The sequence below is a fragment of the Phyllobates terribilis genome, unplaced genomic scaffold (assembly GCF_046119375.1).
Source record: "Phyllobates terribilis strain yellow unplaced genomic scaffold, ASM4611937v1 Scaffold_3__8_contigs__length_932513732, whole genome shotgun sequence".
Lineage (NCBI taxonomy): Eukaryota > Metazoa > Chordata > Amphibia > Anura > Dendrobatidae > Phyllobates > Phyllobates terribilis.
In genome coordinates this window covers 469607587-469627500 of record NW_027362763.1, presented here as the reverse complement: position 1 = coordinate 469627500, position 19914 = coordinate 469607587, and the positions used below count along the sequence as shown (strand labels likewise).

General features: G+C 46.7%; 1 protein-coding gene and 1 long non-coding RNA gene across 3 annotated transcripts in view; one reads left to right on the top strand and one right to left on the bottom strand.

The window, feature by feature from the left end:
• The window catches only part of PPIL6 (peptidylprolyl isomerase like 6), a 58248-nt gene that overhangs the window by 5775 nt on the left and 32559 nt on the right, over nt 1–19914 (top strand). The window contains exons 2-4 of the mRNA XM_073675836.1: nt 3664–3759; nt 7048–7236; nt 9767–9829. Of these exons, the coding sequence (XP_073531937.1) occupies nt 3664–3759; nt 7048–7236; nt 9767–9829 (348 nt within the window). The remainder of the gene's footprint in view (nt 1–3663; nt 3760–7047; nt 7237–9766; nt 9830–19914) is intronic.
• LOC141259602 (uncharacterized) overlaps nt 19447–19914 on the bottom strand; it is a 32305-nt gene continuing 31837 nt past the window's right edge. For both annotated transcript variants that reach the window (XR_012318439.1, XR_012318440.1), the window contains one exon: nt 19447–19636. This is a non-coding gene — a long non-coding RNA (uncharacterized lncRNA). The remainder of the gene's footprint in view (nt 19637–19914) is intronic.

Here is a 19914-nt window from a genome sequence, read left to right as displayed (position 1 = left end):
CACAATATATGGCACCGCGCTAGCTACGGCACAGAGGGGAATAATGCTACTGTTAAAGTATTATCACAATTTAATTGGCAGATTTTCAGAGAGCTCCTCCCCAATGCCTATCCGTCGGGTTCCCTCGGCCCCCCCTCCCTCTGGGATCTAGTGGCAAACAACTGCTATCAGGGGCGTCGGCGCAGCAGTGGATGGTCGGAGTGGCATTTTATTTCCAACTACTGAATTGGGGAGACGTGACAAAAAGATTCATCATCAGACAAGCCTTAAAAGGGTGGAAAAGGGCTCAGCCAAGCAAGGAGTGTAGACGTCCCATGTCATTAAGATTTCTTTCCTACATCATATCCCTAACATGAGTAACATGACATTCCTAATTTTAAGCGACACTCCTGACTGCCACATTTGCGATCGCATTCTTCGGGGGCACTATGCATAAGCAAATTAGTCCCTCGATCCAAAAACAGCGCCAGCAGAGCCTTAATATATGAAGATGTAGTCATAGCCAGTAACGTTATACGCTTACGCATACGTAAATCCAAAGTGGACCCAGCTGGCAGGGGCACTTGGGTGCTGTTACACTCCACAAACGGGGCAGTTTGCCCGGTTACAACAGTCAAAACATATCTAGCTATCAGGTCACAAGGCAGTTTCTTCCTATCCCACATCGACGGATCTCCACTAACGAGATGCCAGTTCCAATCAATAATTAATAAATGCCTAACAACTGCAGGGAACCACCCCAAAGATTACGGGACACACTCATTCCGCATAGGCGCAGCCACGGAAGCAGCAAAAGCAGGATTAGCAGAAACGGAAGTTCAGAGGATAGGGCGATGGCGATCCGCGTGTTTCGCAAGATACTTAAGACCTGACTTGTTAACCTAATGCGGTTTGTTTTCTTCCAGGTGACACAAAGTCAACAGTTTGGGTTAGTAGGCCACTCATTTGTATACTGGGCAGAAAAACATGCAAAAGGCCACCCAGGCAGGAGGAATTTGGGGTTCTGGGAAACAAAATTCAACTGGCGAGGCATAAGAGGCATGCGGTGGCCACAGGTACTCCTAGAGGTGGTCGATATAGGGAGAGAGGCAAGAGGTCAGGTCATCCAGGTCATACATGCCGGGGGAAACGACTTCTGCCATCACAAGAGTGCGGAATTGATCACAGTGATAAAGTTAGATACGGAGCGCTTCAGAGCATTTTTCCCCAAACTGACAATAGTGTGGTCCGAGATCGTGCAGAGAGCGGTGTGGCGAGGTGCACGAGACAGCGTGACCATCGAGCACACGAGGCGGATAATCAATGCACGGATGGTACAATTTGTAAGGGACAGAGGCGGAGTAGGGATACGGCACCGTCAACTGAAAGGGGACAACGCAAACCTTCTAAGGCCCGATGGAGTGCACCTCACGGACATTGGACTAGATATATTCTTGTCAGGGCTCCAAAACGGAGTCAAGCAAGCAATAAACAAGATGGGTGGGGGTCGGAGTCCTGCATACGAGTACGGATCCTCTGTGGCATGGAAATAAAGGACATGTTGCAGAGTTCCGCTTGTTGGCTGACTTGCCTCTGACGAGACACAGGGCATTTGGCAACGAGCTGGTTTGAGAAGTTAAATGCCTTTCTAATAAATGGATAATTTAATAAAGCTGTGACCGATCCTCACCCATCAAGTTATACCTGGTATATTATTGGCAAGGGAAAGGGGGCGGTAGGGGGACTAAGCGTGTGTCGGGGTTTGGTTGGGGTCCCCGCAGGCTGTGGTGTAATATTGAGGGCATACGGATCTGTGCTGATTGTGGTGTAATATCGGGGGGATACCGAGCTGTGCTGATTGTGGTGTAATATTGGGGGGATACGGATCTCAATTGTGGTGTAATATCGGGGGGGTATGGATCTGTGCTGATTGTGGTGTAATATTGGGGGGGATACGGATCTCGATTGTGGTGTAATATCGGGGGGATATGGATCTGTGCTGATTGTGGTGTAATATGGGGGGGATACGGATCTCGATTGTGGTGTAATATCGGGGGGATATGGATCTGTGCTGATTGTGGTGTAATGTCGAGGGTGATACGGATCTCGATTATGGTGTAATATCGGGGGGGGGGATACGGGTCTCTGCTGTTTGTGCTGTAATATCGGGGGAACACGGATCTCTGCTGATTGTGCTGTAATATCGGGGGACACGGATCTCTGCTGATTGTGCTGTAATATCGGGGGACACGGATCTCTGCTGATTGTGCTGTAATATCGGGGGGACAGGGATCTCTGCTGATTGTGCTGTAATATCGGGGGGACACAGATCTCTGCTGATTGTGCTGTAATATTGGGGGGACACGGATCTCTGCTGATTGTGCCGTAATATCGGGGGGATACGGATCTCTGCTGGTTGTGCATAATATCGGGGGGATACGGATCACTGCTGATTGTGCTGTAAAATCGGGGGGATATGGATCTCTGCTGATTGTGCTGTAATATCGGGGGGATATGGATCTCTGCTGATTGTGCTGTAATATCGGGGGGGATATGGATCTCTGCTGATTGTGCTGTGATATCGGAGGGATACGGATCTCTGCTGATTGTGCTGTGATATCGGAGGGATACGGACCTCTGCTCATTGCTATGATATCGGGGGGATACGGATCTCTGCTGATTGTGCTGTGATATCGGGGGGATACAAATCTGTTCTGTCATCAGAGGGGCACACACATTATAAGGAGGTCCTCAATAATGGCTTTTGATTAGTGACTGCAGGTGATTTGGAAAACTGAGGAATTGATACAGAAGGAGTATGGGGGAATTGTAGAGCTTCAATACTTCTTTAAGGGTTCACTCACACTTGCGTATAAATTGGACTTGTGCAATGCGAGAAAACATCGTATTGCACTTGCACCAATGGTTAATCAATGAGTAAGTACTGATTTTTCTCAGCTGTAATTGGGCTGAGGGAAAAAAAATCGCAGTATGCTGTGTATGACAGCGTATATCGGATGAGACTCACCAATGCAAGTCAATAGGTGCGAGAAAAAAAACAAACGGCACATGGACCATGCGTATGCCGTCAGATTTTTACGCAGACATCTCAAAGGTACCATGAAATTCCATTTGCCGAGTACAGTAAATGCACAGTCAGAACGCTCAGAATAGATAGCTGATAGATAGAATAGATAGATATCCTGCATATATAATTTCACAAGCCCCCTACATATTATAAACATGCACCCTTTAGTGCCTTTATATATTGCATAGGAAAATAAATGGACTGTTTTTTTCACTGACCTATTAATATGAATGGGCCATTTTGATCCACATATTGAATGAAAAACTGTCATGACTCCATTTTTTTTTTTGCGCAGAGTGGGCCCGATTCATCATTGTATTTGCAACAGTTTTTTGGCATGAATATCTCTCAATTAGTGACTTTGTGACAAGTTCAGCAAATGATTTGCGCCTTTTGTTCATGTTGTCTTTTGTGGTGTAGTTACATGGGCCCGTCCGTGAGTTGATTGTGGGGGCTGACCTGTGCGGTTTGTGTGTTTTCCACAAGGCGCAAAGTGATCAAAGTAAATATGATCCAGGTAGTGAATATAATCTGGAGATATGCGGTGAAATTATCAGCAGCTTTGATTTGTTGATGCTAATTATTTTTATTACTAGGTCCTGAAACACTCATTTGATGATCATTTTGAAGACCCAGTCGTGAAGCCACTTCTGCAGTTTGTGTGGCACGAGTATTTATGCACGAAGAAAAAGGTATAGTCAGTGGTGTAACTATAGTGGGTGCAGGGTTGGAGTTGCACCCGGGCCCTGGAGTCTAGAGGACCCAAAAAGGTTCTTTGGGTCCATATGAAAAGACTATTACTATTAAAAGAGAGGAGAGCGAAGCCACCACAGATTGTTATGTCACGGAATCCCTGCGGCCAATGTCATACGAGATTCAGAAGGGTTTGTCCGAATAGTGGACAACCCCTTTAATCCCTTCACGACATTTAACGTACCTATACGTCATGGTTAGGTAGGGGTTCCCGACCAATGACGTATAGATACTTCATGGTGATCGTGCGTGGCACAGGAGCTGTGCCAACGCGAATTGCCGTGAGCTTGGCTTACGTAATAGCCGAGCCCTGGCTGTTACAGACAGGAGTGGTGCTTGCACCACTTCTGGCTGTTTAACCCCCTTAATGCCACGATCGATATCTATTGCAACATTTAGGAGGCTTGGAGAGGAAAGGTGCTCCCTCTCCAGGCCTATCAGCGCCCCAGCGAGCTCATCGTGAAGGTCCGATGGTCGTCTTTGCAACCAGAGGTCATCATGACAAACTCCTGGTCTGTCAGCTATGTTGGCCTGTTATACCATGCCAGGATCATGGTCTAAGAGACTTCTGTCAGTGTAAGCCACGTTCACATGTTTAGTATTTGGTCAGTATTTTACATCATTATTTGTAAGCCAAAACCAGGAGTGGGTGATAAATACAGAAGTGGTGATGTGTTTCTATTATACTTTTCCTCTGATTGTTCCACTCCTGGTTTTGGCTTACAAATCTGACCAAATACTGAACGTGTGAACGTGGCCTAATACTGACATGCATAATGCATTATACCAGCGATCGGCTTAATATAAGTTAAAGTCCCACAGATGGACTAAGTAAAAACGTTAAAAGAAAAAGTTAAAAGAAATTGAAAAAATATTTCTAAAAAAAATTTATACCCATAAATACGTTTCTTTATGTAAAAATAAACCAAAAAAAATACACAAATTTGGTATCACCGCATCCAGAACGACCTGATCTATACATCTGTCACCCTAGTTAGTGCCTTCAGTGAACATCGTTAAAGAAATAAATAAAGAATGTGGCAAAAAACTATGCTTTTTTTTTTTCATCATTTCGGCCAAAAAAATTTGAATAAAATTAGATAAAAAGTTGAATGTAAATAAAAACGTTATAAAATTCTGTGAAGCACCTGGGGATTCAAGGTGCTCACTGCACCTCCAGGTAAGTTCCTTGAGGGGTATGGTTTTCCAAAATAAGTGAGGTGTTTCCACTGTTTAGACACATCAGGGGCTCTGCAAACGTGACATGGCATCCGCTATCTGTTCCAGCCAATTTTGCGTTCCAAAAGTCAAATTGTGCTCGTTTCCTTCTGAACCCTGCTGTGCGCCCAAACAGTAATTTTACACCACATGTGGGGTATAGGTGTACTCAGGAGACATTGCACAACAAATTGTATGGTCCATTTTATCTTGTTACTCTTGTAAAACTGCAAAATTTGGTGCTAAAGAAACATTTTTGTGAGAAAAGTAAAATTTTTATTTTTTGTTCCACATTGCTTTAATAAACTCCTTGAATATGGTTTTGTGCAGTTTGAGTGGTGCAGTTTTTAAAATTGTGTTTCTTTTGGATATTTTCTGTCATATAGGCAAAAAAATGATGTTTCAGAAATGATGCTGTTGTAAAGAAAACATGTGGTAAATGTTATTAACTATTTTGTGTGGTATAACGATCTGATTTAAGGGCATACAAATTAAAAGTTTGAAAATTGCTAAATTTTTGCCAAAATTCAGATATTTTCGTAAAAATATCGACCTAAATTTACCGCTAACATAACGTATAATGTGTAACGAAAAACATTCTCAGAATCACTGTGATATGTTGAAGCATTCCAGAGTTATTACCTCATAGGCCATGGCCCCACTATCAGTATTCGGTCAGTATTTTTTCTCAGGAGTGGGAGCCAAAACCAGGAGTGGGTGATAAATTCAGAATTGGTGACTTGTTTCTATTATACCTTTTCTCTGATTGTTCCTCACCTGGTTTTGGCTCCCACTCCTCAGAAAAAATACTGACCAAATACTGATAGTGGGGCCGTGGCCATAAAGTGATACTGGTCAGAATTGTAAAATTTTGCTTGGTCATGAAGGTGAAAACAGGCTCGGAGGTGAAGGGGTTAGACTCCTTTGATAGGTTGAGCCCTGTTGGAAAGTTTGCATTGGAGCACACAAGCTTTAAGTTACCCCACTAGGTACAGTCCCTTCCTCTCTTTCTCTAACGTAAAGGAACTCTGGAATGCTTCAACATATCCCATTGATTTTGAGACTGTTTTTTTGTGACACATGATACTTTATAATAATGGTAAATTTAGGTTGATATGTTTTGCGTTTATTTATAAAAATATCAGAAATTTGACAAAAAATTGTTAAAAATTGAAATTTTCAAACTTTGAATGACTATCCCTTTAATCCCAATAGTCATACCACACAAAAACATGTTTGCTTTACATCAGCACCATTTGTAAAGTGTTGTTTTATTTTGTTAGCATTTTAGAAGGTTTAAAAATGTAGCAGTAATTTTTTCCTTTTTTCAAGGAAATTTACAAAATATTTTTTATAGGGACCAGTTCAGTTTTGAAGTGACTTTGGGGATCCTATATGTTGGAAACCACCCAAAAGTCATACCATTTTAAAAACTACACCTCTCAACGTATTTAAAATTGCTTTCAGGTAGTTCATTAACCCTTCTGGTTCGTCTCAGGAAGTAATGGAAAGTGGCATGACAAGAATGAAAAGGTTTATTTTTACCACCTAAATTTTGATAATTTCTGTACAGGCCGCTATAGCCGGCAGATTCTAAGGCTGTTATTTGGCCATGAACTGCCAAGGCAAACATCAGGACCACACAATCAAGATCTCAGGGTGACGAGGTTAAAGAGGAAGCCCCCCACACTCTGTTAACTATTTAGATTCTGTAGTCACTATTGACAGCAGAATCTAAGGGGTTAAACGTCCATGGTCGGTGCCAACACTGATCATGGCTGAGGCGGCAAGTTGTCAGCTATAATGTACAGGTGACAGTTATAGGATTGTCACCTATCGGGAAACGCTAGTTTCTTATATCACAGGTCAGTAAAAAGACGTCTATTGGTCACCAAGGGGTTAGAAATAAAAGTCATTTTTGTGAATTAAAATGTAAATGTAATTAGAAATAATTTATTCTTTCATTGCATTAATGCATTACAACCATTATATCTTCCTATGCCACACAGGAAATTAAAGGTGATGCTTGGGAATTTTCATCTGATGTCATGTGCTTTGTTAATGGACAGTTCATTGGAGATGAAAAAGCCCTCAAAATGTGGGCTAATGATACGTGGGGTTACAAGGACTACAGACCCTTGGCACTGTACAAGGCTCTGGCAGAGGACTTTTACACCAAGTACATGAGAAGTACTAAGGTAAGTAGATTCATATCAATATTCACCACTTTAATGTATTAATGTACCATTCAGATACGTAACAATACAATATAATGTATGCACATTCCAGACTTGCTTGACTGCTGTTGCTTAATATTCTTGCAACCATTGAAAGTTGTAATACGACTAGGTCCTGGAGTGGCCTAGCCAGTCTCCAGATCTAAACCCTATAGAAAACCTTTGGAGGGAGTTGAAAGTCCGTGTTGCCCAGCGACAGCCCAAAAACATCACTGCTCTAGAGGAGATCTGCATGGAGGAACGGGGCAACATACCAGCATCAGTGTGTGCCAACCTTGTGAAGACTTACAGAAAACATTTGACCTCTGTCATTGCCGACAAAGGATATATAACAAAATATTTAGATGAACTTTTGTAATTGACCAAATACTTATTTTCTGCCAAAATTTGAAAAAAAATTTCTTTCCAAATCAGACAATGTGATTTTCAGGATTTGTTTTCTCATTTTGTCTCTCATAGTTGAGGTCTACCTATGGTGTGAATTACAGGCCTCTCTCATCTTTTTAAGGGGGAGAACTTGCACAATTGGTGGCTGACTAAATACTTTTTTTTCCCCACTGTAGATAATTTGTACGTCAAAATGAAAATAGTCTATCGAGGAAGCAGTGAAAGTGTGAGTCCCAAATCAACTTCCCATTGAGTCTGGAAGTAGGGGGCAGGTTGGTCTGGGGGATCAATAAGCAATGAGTATGAAAATAATAAGGTGTGTCTTAATGCCCCAGCATCTACACAAGCAGCTTCAAGGGGGGGCCTTGTCCCTATTATAGAGAGATCTGGTAGATAATGGATGCAAAAAGTAAGTTGGCCTACTCTCCATTCTCACAGGGGAGGTGGATTGGAGTCGCCAAGTAGATGTTCGTTTGAAGGCCAATTAGGTTCGTCCCCAAAGTAGTCACTGTTTACCTAAGAACGAAAAATGCAATCATCCAAATCAGGAGGAAATAATGGATTACCTAAAATGGGATACATGGAGAATGACTGCTTTAAATTATGGGCGTGGACCACTGGGTTAGTACAATAAGCAAGAATAGCCCCCACCTTAGGATAATCTTTAAGTATTTTAACTGACGTTAAGTCCAGCCAAGGAGCTGCTGGAAGAGGTATTTTCATAAAACTTTGCTCAATCTGACACCAATCTAAAATTCTAGATAAGTGGGAAGCGATGTAGTAAGATCTTAAATTGGGCAAAGCTATATCTCCTGAAGACTAAGGGCTCATTCAGACATGTAGTGATTTTTCATCAGCGTTTGAATGCCAAAACCAGGAGTAGAACATACAGAGAAAAACTATAATTGAAAGAGGGACACCTGCTCTGTGTTTTGGTGATATTCCTGGTTTTGGCATACAAATACTGATGAAAAATCACTGATGTTTGAATAAGCCCTTAGGATGGTACAAGATGGCTCTCCTAACTCTGGGGGGTTTCGCGGACCATGTAAACTTATTTTTAAGAAAAGCCAGGTTCCTAAGGAAGGATGAGTGGATCCCAATTGGTAGAAATTGTAGAACATACAAAATTTGAGGGAGAATGTTCATTTTAAAAATCTGACTTCTCCCGAACAAAGTAAAGACACTCCCCATCCATCTAGAGCAGCTTTCTTGAACTGATTTGAGTAAATTGGGAAATTAGGTGAGTATGTCAAGTTCACATCACTTGGTAGTAAAATCCCCAAGTATTTTAATGCTGCATTAGCCCATTCAAAACTGAAGGAAGGTTTCAGAGATGCTGTAATGGATGAGGGAATATTAATGTTCAAGGCCTTTGATTTAGAAAGGTTAATTCTAAAGTTTGAAAGGCTATTTTATGAGTGGAATTCAGCCATCAAGTTCGGGAGGGAGATGACTGGGTTGGTAATGAAGAAAAGAGTGAGAACCTTCTTGTTATTTACCTTTTACATGGTGATGACTTCTTTACCCTAAGTGGAGGTCTGCACTTTTTGTAGTTTTCTACCTATTATAGCAGCTCCTCTTTCCATAAGCTGGACTGGTATGATGGTCCTTGTCGCGGTGTGACGCACACTTGACATCGTGCCAGGACGGCTTGTCAAAAGAAACGCTGCGAATACCTGAAAGTAGGAGGTGTTTTTCAGGCCTTCTGTCCAGTGACCACAGACTACTGATGTGGCTGATGGACTTGGTCCTGTGAATCAATTGACACCAACTCTAATGCCTAGACTTATGTCCTCCATAGAGACCTATTGTAAAAAATATTATATTGTAAGGTAGTTTTTTGTTTTTTATGTAGTGTCTCTCTGTATAGGAAAATGCAATCTGCTGCACTATACAATACAGTATGCAAGTGCAAAGTAGGCAGACCAACACTTTATAGGCCTTCGTCTGGTAAATTATGGCCTGTGGAAACGTTTGTCATGTCTGTATTCACATGACATTTTGGGTTTATGTTAGCGACATGTCACAAGAGCATCATATTGACATGTGACCATTCATGTGCTTCTTCTACATGTCTAAGAAAGTTTTTTTTTTTTTCCAGCACATGTTGGTATACCTTGACATCGCAGTTCAGGATAAATTAATAGGAAGATTACTCTTTGAAGTAAGTAATTTATTCTCTTATTTAATTTTGTAAGTTTTGCACAACATTATAAAATCTTGCTGGCTCAAGGGGGGTCTACCTTTCCGTCCTTTTAAGCAAAGACAAACATTCGTCAGATTGCTCATTTAGGTGGGTACCTATATATTATTTTGTAAATCTTTTTTGATTAATAATGAACTATTCTGTGTAGTAACAGCCTGATTATCAGATGCCCACCTTAAAGAAAATTTGTCAGTAGGATCAAACCCCCTAAGCATCAATATGGGCATGTAGGTTATAGAAAATTGAATAAACGAATACTTTGATAACTGCGATCCAATGTTTTATTCCAGAAAAATCCACATTTTTCTTATAATGTAAATGAGATGTTAAGATCTATGGCCCGAACACTGATCTTCCTGAGAATTTACCTCCAAAGCTTATTTTAAATGAAGAGGGGGTGTTACCAGAGTGAGACATGTTATGAATGACAATCTGCTCTCCTGATCTACATGTCTTCTCAGGGAGATCAAAGGGAGATCTGTGTCCAGCATATAGATTCTACTAATAGTATCCTGAAATAGGCAGCCTTTCAGGATATGTAACTTTTATTATTGTACATTGTAACGGGTCTGGGAGGCGGAACCTCTGAGCTACTATACAAGGGGGCGGTCCTTGTAAGGGAGCGGGTGGCGACCAGGGAAGACGGGCAGGCAGTCACAGCAGGTGACCGGGACAGTCTCTGGGTGAATGGACAGGAGGTCACGGCAAGTGACCGGGGCAGTCTCTGGATGAACGGGCAGGAGGTCACGGCAAGTGACCGGGGCAGTCTCTGGATGAACGGGCAGGAGGTCACGGCAAGTGACCGGGGCAGTCTCTGGGTAAAGGGTAGGTACGACCTGTGACGGCTGAGCCTCCAGGTAGGCTAGCAGGCAGATGGTAGACGTGAGCTCCCAGGTGAGCAGGCGAGAGTCACTGGATAAGCGGGTGGTCACAGCATGTGATGGCGGAGCCTCCAGGTAGACCAACAGACAGGCAGCAGATGAGCGCTCCCAGGTGAGCGGGCAGGAGTCTCTGGACAGGCGGGTGGTCACAGCACGTGACGGCGGAGCCTCCAGGTAGATTAGCAGACAGGCAGCAGATGAGCGCTCCCAGGTGAGCGGGCAGGAGTCTCTGGACAGGCGGGCGGTCACAGCACGTGACGGCGGAGCCTCCAGGTAGGCTAGCAGGCAGGTAGCAGATGTGCGCTCCCAGGTGAGCGGGCAAGCTGGTCCATAGACAGACTGACAGGAGTTGGAGGGCAGACCGTCGGACCTCAGGCTAGCAGGCAGGTAGCAGAAGTGCGCTCCCAGGTGAGCGGGCAAGCTGGTCCTTAGACAAACTGACAGGAGTCGGTAGGCAGACCGTCGGACCTCAGGCTAGCAGGCAGGTAAGCGGAATATCTGGCAGGAATCAGACAGCAAACTGGCAGGAATCTGGCAGGTAACTGGCAACGGGACCTGAGGGCTGAAGCAGAGTAGTGAACAGTGCAACAACATTGCTCGGGCACCTCCATTTTGGAGGAGGTGCCTTATATATGGTGAAGTCCTCCGGCCATTGGCCGGGGACTCCTTAGGACGGCGCGCGCGGCCCCTTTAAGAGGGAGGGAGGGAGCGCGCGCGCCCTAAGCACAGTGGCCGGGAAGGAGCGTGCGCTGCCAGCAGAGCGGGAGGAGGACGCCGGGCTCGGAGCAGAGGGGTGAGGGGAACAGCGTCCCTGCCTAGCAGAGGGCAGGGACGCCGGCGCTACAGTACCCCCCCCTTTAGGCCCCCCCTTTTTTAGGCCAGAGAGAAATTTAGCTAGGATGAGAGGGGCATGGGTGTTCTCCCACGTTCTCTCTTCAGGACCAAACCCCTTCCAATCTACTAGAAAAAAGGTCTTCCCTCTTACCCTTTTGGTGGCCAGAATGTTCTCTACCTCAAATTCGTTTTCAGCGGAAACCGGAGCAGGAGGCGTACTTGTAGACTTGGAAAAAGAGTTAAGTACCACAGGTTTGAGGAGAGATACATGGAAGGAGTTAGGGATCCGCAAGTTGGCCGGGAGTTTTAATTTATAGGCCACCGGGTTGATCTGACTGATGACCTCCAGAGGACCGATGAACCGAGGCCCTAACTTATAGGAAGGAATCTTGAGCCGGACATACTTGGACGAGAGCCAGACCTTATCCCCTGGACGGAATTGAGGAGGATCCAGACGTTTTTTGTCAGCATGTCTTTTCATACGCTCGGATGACAGAAGGAGTGCGGACCGGGTGCTCTCCCATATGGAGGAAAATTTGTTAACAAGAGATTCCGCAGCCGGATTGTCCACCGAGGTGGAGACGGGAAATGGGATCCGAGGATGCTGACCGAAGACAACAAAAAACGGGGATTTGGAGGAAGATTCGCTCTCGTGATTGTTGTAAGAAAATTCGGCCCATGGCAGGAGATCCACCCAGTCAGAATGGTGGGCATTAACGAAGTGCCGGAGGTAACTGGTCAGGTTCTGATTGATCCGCTCCACTTGACCATTAGACTGTGGGTGGTAAGCGGAGGAGAAGTCCAGGGTGACGTCTAGCAATTTACAAGTGGCTCTCCAGAAGCGTGAGGTGAACTGTACCCCACGATCCGACACTATGTGGAGGGGCAGTCCATGAAGACGGAAGATGTGGTGGATAAAGTCTTTAGCCAGCTCGGGTGCAGACGGGAGGCCTGGCAGGGGAACGAAATGAGCCATCTTGGAAAAGCGGTCAGCGACCACCCAAATGACCGTACAAACGGCAGAGACGGGGAGATCAGTTATAAAGTCCATTGCTATATGCTGCCAGGGGGCAGCAGGTACTGGGAGCGGAAGGAGGCGACCGGCTGGCAGATGTCTCGGAACCTTGTTGCGGGCGCAGGACACACAGGCAGAAACAAAGTCTATTACGTCCTTGTGCAGGGTAGGCCACCAGTAGTGCCGGGTAATAAGCTGGAGGGTCTTTTTCTGACCGGAGTGGCCAGCTAGTTTAGACGAGTGACCCCAGTGTAGGATCTTCTCCCGATCAGGTACTGATACGAACGTCTTACCGGGAGGGAGACGATTTAGACTCACGGGAGCCACCTGCATTACTCTGGCGGGATCGATGATGTGTTTCGGTTCCTCCTCGAGATCAGACACCAGAAAGGATCGGGACAAGGCGTCCGCCTTGATGTTTTTGTCAGCCGGGCGAAAATGAAGAATAAAATCAAAGCGAGCAAAAAACAAGGACCACCGAGCTTGGCGCGGGTTAAGTCTCTGGGCATGCTGGAGGTAAGCCAAGTTCTTGTGGTCAGTGTAAATTATTACCGGGTGAAGAGCCCCTTCGAGCAGGTAACGCCACTCCTCCAATGCCAGCTTGATGGCCAATAACTCTCGATCTCCTATGGAATAGTTGCGCTCAGAAGAGGAGAAGAGTTTGGAGAAGAAGCCACAAGTTACCATTCTCCCGGAAGATGATTTTTGGGTAAGTACCGCTCCGGCTCCAGAGGAGGAGGCATCAACCTCCAGGAAGAACTGCTTGTTGCCATCTGGGCGATGCAGCACCGGGGCGGAAGAGAAGGCCTGTTTTAAGGAAAGAAAGGCCTCCTCTGCTTCGGGCGGCCACTCTCTGGGATAAGTGCCCTTACGGGTGAGCGCGGAAATTGGGGCAGTCCGGGAAGAGAAGTGCGGTATGAAGAGGCGGTAGTAGTTGGCGAAGCCAAGGCACCGCTGAATGGCCTTCAACCTCTCCGGTCGGGGCCATTTCTCGATGGCAGACAGTTTCTCTGGATCCATTCGTAGGCCGGTCTGAGAAATAATGTAGCCCAAAAACGGAAGCGAGGTCTGCTCAAAGAGGCACTTCTCATATTTAGCGAAGAGGTGATTCTGCCTGAGCCTGAGCAGGACCTGACGAACATCCCTGCGGTGAGTCTGGAGATCCGGAGAGAAGACCAAGATGTTGTCCAGGTACACCACTACGCAGGAGTAGAGAAGGTCCCGGAAGATGTCATTGACCAACTCTTGAAAGACGGCAGGAGCGTTACAGAGACCAAAGGGCATTACCAGATATTCATAGTGGCCGTCCCGGGTGTTGAATGCAGTCTTCCATTCATCCCCTTGACGGATACGGACCAGGTTGTACGCCCCACGGAGGTCCAGTTTGGTGAAGATTCTAGCCCCCCTCAGACGATCAAATAATTCTGGAATGAGCGGAAGGGGGTACTTATTCTTCACCGTGATCTGGTTAAGGCCTCTATAGTCTATACAGGGACGGAGAGAGCCGTCCTTCTTTTTTACGAAAAAGAAGCCTGCTCCCGCCGGGGAGGTAGATTTCCGGATGAATCCCCTGGCCAAATTCTCCTCAATATATTCGGACATCGACCGGGTCTCAGCAGCGGACAATGGGTAAATACGCCCACGGGGAGGCGTAGTACCGGGTAACAGGTCAATAGGACAGTCGTATGGTCTATGAGGGGGTAATGTCTCTGCCTCCTTTTTATTAAAGACATCAGCAAATGACCAATAGGGAATCGGAAGTCCAGGTAGATTAGTTGGGGTAGGAGAAGGACGGGCGGGATGAACAGGAACCAAACAAGTCTTATGACAGTCCTGTCCCCAGCGAAGGACTTCTCCGGTCTGCCAGTCAAGCACGGGTGCATGTCTCTGGAGCCAAGGTAGACCTAGTAAAAGGGCGTGAGAGAGTCCAGGCAGAACAGGAAAAGAGATGCTCTCAGAATGCAGCATTCCCACCTGCAGAGTTATGGATTCGGTGATGAGTTGGATGGGACGTGGTAAGAGGCCCCCATCCACAGCAGCGACAGATAATGGTATAGCCAGAGGTTTGGTGGGAATGCGGTATTTTTCTACCAGGGCCTGTGAAATAAGATTCCCGGCCGCTCCAGAGTCAAGTTGGGCTAGTTCGAAATAACGATTCTCCCCGCAGATAATTGAGACTGACAGCAGCAGAGATGGAGAGGATTTATTCTTGTCTAGGTCGACCTCTCTGAGCGAACCTAGACACAGGCGTTTCCCGACCTCTCCGGGCAGGTACGGATCCGGTGCTCCTTACTGCCACAGTAGAAGCAGCTCCCCTCGGCACGGCGTAAGTCCTGACGGGTTTTGACCATCTTGGTCTGGTCGACCAAGCATAGCATAGGCTCAGGAGAGTGTACCTGGGGAGAAACGGAGGGAGTGACGGGTTTCTGAAAAGTAGGAGCTAGACGTGGAAACCTCCTCTCACGGGTGACTTCTTTGGCACGCTCCTGGAACCGTAGGTCAATCCGGGTGGCAAGAGTTATTAGGTCATCGAGAGTGGTAGGAATGTCTCGACCGGCGAGTTCATCTTTAATACGGCCGGACAGACCCTCCCAGAAGACAGATACCAGAGCGTCGTTATCCCAGGCCAGCTCCGAGGCAAGGGTACGGAACCGTATGGCATATTGGCCCACAGTGAGACTTCCCTGACGGAGGCGTAGCAGAGATGATGCGGATGAGGTCTTCCGTCCGGGTTCGTCGAAGACTTTCCGGAAAGCCGTGAGAAAGGCAGGCAAGTCGGACACCAGGGGGTCTCCTCTCTCCCATAGAGGATTTAGCCAGGCCAGGGCCTCCCCGGTGAGATGGGACATGATGAAGGCAATTTTGGCCCGGTCGGAGTTAAACTGGTGGGACAGGAGTTCAAAGTGCAGGGTGCACTGATTTATAAAGCCCCGAGCCTGAGCGGAGTCGCCTCCGAAGCGAGGAGGTGCAGAAAGCCGGGGTCCGGGGTAGGATACCATAGTATTGGTGGGCAGCGGAGCTGCCGGATTGCGAGTCATGGCACGGGCGGTGGTTGCTGGTGGAGCAGTCAGAGTGTCCAGGCGAGAATTGACATTCCGCAGGTGACCCAGGACGGACTCCTGTTGGGACCTCTGATGGGACAGTTCATGACACAGGTCCGAGAGTGAGGGAGCTTGGGTGCCACCGGGTTCCATGGCCCGAGCAAACTGTAACGGGTCTGGGAGGCGGAACCTCTGAGCTACTATACAAGGGGGCGGTCCTTGTAAGGGAGCGGGTGGCGACCAGGGAAGACGGGCAGGCAGTCACAGCAGGTGACCGGGACAGTCTCTGGGTGAATGGACAGGAGGTCACGGCAAGTGACCGGGGCAGTCTCTGGATGAACGGGCAGGAGGTCACGGCAAGTGACCGGGGCAGTCTCTGGATGAACGGGCAGGAGGTCACGGCAAGTGACCGGGGCAGTCTCTGGATGAACGGGCAGGAGGTCACGGCAAGTGACCGGGGCAGTCTCTGGATGAACGGGCAGGAGGTCACGGCAAGTGACTGGGGCAGTCTCTGGGTAAAGGGTAGGTACGACCTGTGACGGCTGAGCCTCCAGGTAGGCTAGCAGGCAGATGGTAGACGTGAGCTCCCAGGTGAGCAGGCGAGAGTCACTGGATAAGCGGGTGGTCACAGCATGTGACGGCGGAGCCTCCAGGTAGACCAACAGACAGGCAGCAGATGAGCGCTCCCAGGTGAGCGGGCAGGAGTCTCTGGACAGGCGGGTGGTCACAGCACGTGACGGCGGAGCCTCCAGGTAGACTAGCAGACAGGCAGCAGATGAGCGCTCCCAGGTGAGCGGGCAGGAGTCTCTGGACACGCGGGTGGTCACAGCACGTGACGGCGGAGCCTCCAGGTAGGCTAGCAGGCAGGTAGCAGATGTGCGCTCCCAGGTGAGCGGGCAAGCTGGTCCATAGACAGACTGACAGGAGTTGGAGGGCAGACCGTCGGACCTCAGGCTAGCAGGCAGGTAGCAGAAGTGCGCTCCCAGGTGAGCGGGCAAGCTGGTCCTTAGACAGACTGACAGGAGTCGGTAGGCAGACCGTCGGACCTCAGGCTAGCAGGCAGGTAAGCGGAATATCTGGCAGGAATCAGACAGCAAACTGGCAGGAATCTGGCAGGTAACTGGCAACGGGACCTGAGGGCTGAAGCAGAGTAGTGAACAGTGCAACAACATTGCTCGGGCACCTCCATTTTGGAGGAGGTGCCTTATATATGGTGAAGTCCTCCGGCCATTGGCCGGGGACTCCTTAGGACGGCGCGCGCGGCCCCTTTAAGAGGGAGGGAGCGCGCGCGCGTGCCCTAAGCACAGTGGCCGGGAAGGAGCGCGCGCTGCCAGCAGAGCAGGAGGAGGACGCCGGGCTTGGAGCAGAGGGGTGAGGGGAACAGCGTCCCTGCCTAGCAGAGGGCAGGGACGCCGGCGCTACATACATTACTCCGTTGTGTTGCTGTAAGCCCCTGAAAATTTATAGTCGTGCGCCGACTAGTCAAACATACAGTACGAACCAAAAGTTTGGACACACCTCATTTTAAGATTTTTCTGTATTTTCATGACTATGAAAATGGTACATTCACACTGAAGGCTTCAAAACTATGAATTAACACATGTGGAATTATATGCTTAACAAAAAAGTGTGAAACAACTGAAAATATGTCTTATATTCTAGGTTCTTCAAAATAGCCACCTTTTGCTTTGATGGCTGCTTTGTACACTCTTGGCATTCTCTTGATGAGCTTCAAGAGGTAGTCACCGGAAATGGTCTTCCAACAATCTTGAAGGAGTTCCCAGAGATGCTTAGCACTTGTTGGCCCTTTTGCCTTCACTCTGCAGTCCAGCTCACCACAAACCATCTCGCTTGGGTTCAGGTCTGGTGACTGTGGAGGCCAGGTCATCTGGCGTAGCACCCCATCACTCTTCCTCTTGGTCAAATAGCCCTTACACAGCCTGGAGGTGTGTTTGGGGTCATTGTCCTGTTGAAAAATAAATGATGGTCCAACTAAACGCAATCCGGATGGAATAGCATGCCGCTGCAAGATGATGTGGTAGCCATGCTGTTTCAGTATGCCTTCAATTTTGAATAAATCCCCAACAGTGTCACCAGCAAAGCACCCCCACACCATCACACCTCCTCCTCCATGCTTCACGGTGGGAACCAGGCATGTAGAGTCCATCCGTTCACCTTTTCTGCATCGCACAAAGACATGGTGGTTGGAACCAAAGATCTCAAATTTGGACTCATCAGACCAAAGCACAGATTTCCACTGGTCTAATGTCCATTAATGTGTTCTTTAGCCCAAACAAGTCTCTTCTGCTTGTTGCCTGTCCTTAGAAGTGGTTTCCTAGCAGCTATTTTACCATGAAGACCTGCTGCACAAAGTCTCCTCTTAACAGTTGTTGTAGAGATGTGTCTGCTGCTAGAACTCTGTGTGGCATTGACCTGGTCTCTAATCTGAGCTGCTGTTAACCTGCGATTTATGAGGCTGGTGGCTCGGATAACCTTATCCACAGAAGCAGAGGTGACTCTTGGTCTTCCTTTCCTGGGGCGGTCCTCATGTGAGCCAGTTTCTTTGTAGCACTTGATGGTTTTTGCAACTGCACTTGGGGACACTTTCAAAGATTGTCCAATTTTTCGCACTGACTGACCTTCATTTTTTAAAGTAATGATGGCCACTCATTTTTCTTTACTTAGCTGCTTTTTTCTTGCCATAATACTAATTCTAACAGTCTATTCAGTAGGACTATCAGCTATGTATCCGCCAGACTTCTGCACAACACAACTGATGGTCCCAACCCCATTTATAAGGCAAGAAATCCCACTTATTAAACCTGACAGGGCACACCTGTGAAGTGAAAACCATTTCCGGTGACTACCTCTTGAAGCTCATCAAGAGAATGCCAAGAGTGTGCAAAGCAGTCATCAAAGCAAAAGGTGGCTACTTTGAAGAATCAAGAATATAAGACATATATTCAGTTGTTTCACACTTTTTGTTAAGTATATAATTCCACATGTGTTAATTCATAGTTTTGATGCCTTCAGTGTGAATGTACAATTTTCATAGTCATGAAAATACAGATAAATCTTTAAATGAGAAGGTGTGTCCAAACTTTTGGTCTGTACTGTATGTTAATGCCAAATGAAAATTCACCTCTTCCCCCGCTGATAATCCCACCCAACTCTCTGCCGGTGTCAGTGATTCAGTCAGACTGCCATATTACTCACCTGAGGATCGCATTTCAATCCTCCTGACCTGAGAATGACAACTGCGTAGAAATACATGCTGTCACAGTCTTGTCAGGAGAGCAGACGGCCAGTCCAAGGACTGCGATGCGATCCTCGGGCGAGTGGGTGCAGTCAGACTGCCATATTAATCAATGACGCCGGCGCAGAGGGGTGGGCAGGATTATGTGCTGGGGAAGGGGTGAATATCCATTTGGCATTTGCCAATGCTTGGCTAGCTGGCGTGCATGTAAATGCGAATCTGCTTACAACAGCCACTCACAGTATAGTGAGCAGTGACTGTAGCTCCTCTATACACTCCCCGAGAAATAGAGTTAATTTCCTCCCAATAACCAAATTTCAGTAAGGCGGCCAGACAACAATGCTGCACTGTTAACCTGCAGATTATCCCTATATCTGCAGGTTAATGGCATTTGGGCACATGACAGTTTCTCTTTAAATACAAAAACATTATTAGTATACTACTAGGTATTATCCAGATATAATCATATTAAAACATAAGTGATACAATTACAGTCTTTTATTAAGGATTTCTTGTTTCAAAATTCTGAGTGGCATCAAGCTAACCTCTTAAAAGCTCTTTGGACTTCTCCAGCTATTATACTGAGTACATCACTCAAATCCTTGAACAATTTCTTCATACATATCACAATGCACTCCATGAAAAATTGCCCAAATCTTGTTGAATAGAATGTGCTTACATCATTCAGATCTTCCACTAACTTGTCAATCAGTGTCAGGTGCTAGCTGTTTTAGATGTCTGCAAGAATATAAAGGATGTATGGGTCAGAGTCGACAAAAATCGGAACTATCCTGCAAGAAATCTGTAAATAGAAATGACACTTGGGTCCAGTGATAAATCTTGGGGTAAGATCTAGTTATTCATCAAGAATGTCAGACTAAACTCCCATCCTAAAAGTTTGCTCCATGATGTATCGGAACATTTTTGAGTGTTTAAGCAGATTAACCCAGTGACGTATTGTCTGAAGATTCCTGCTTCTCCCTAGATTTTCCAACATTTTTTCACATCTTTACATA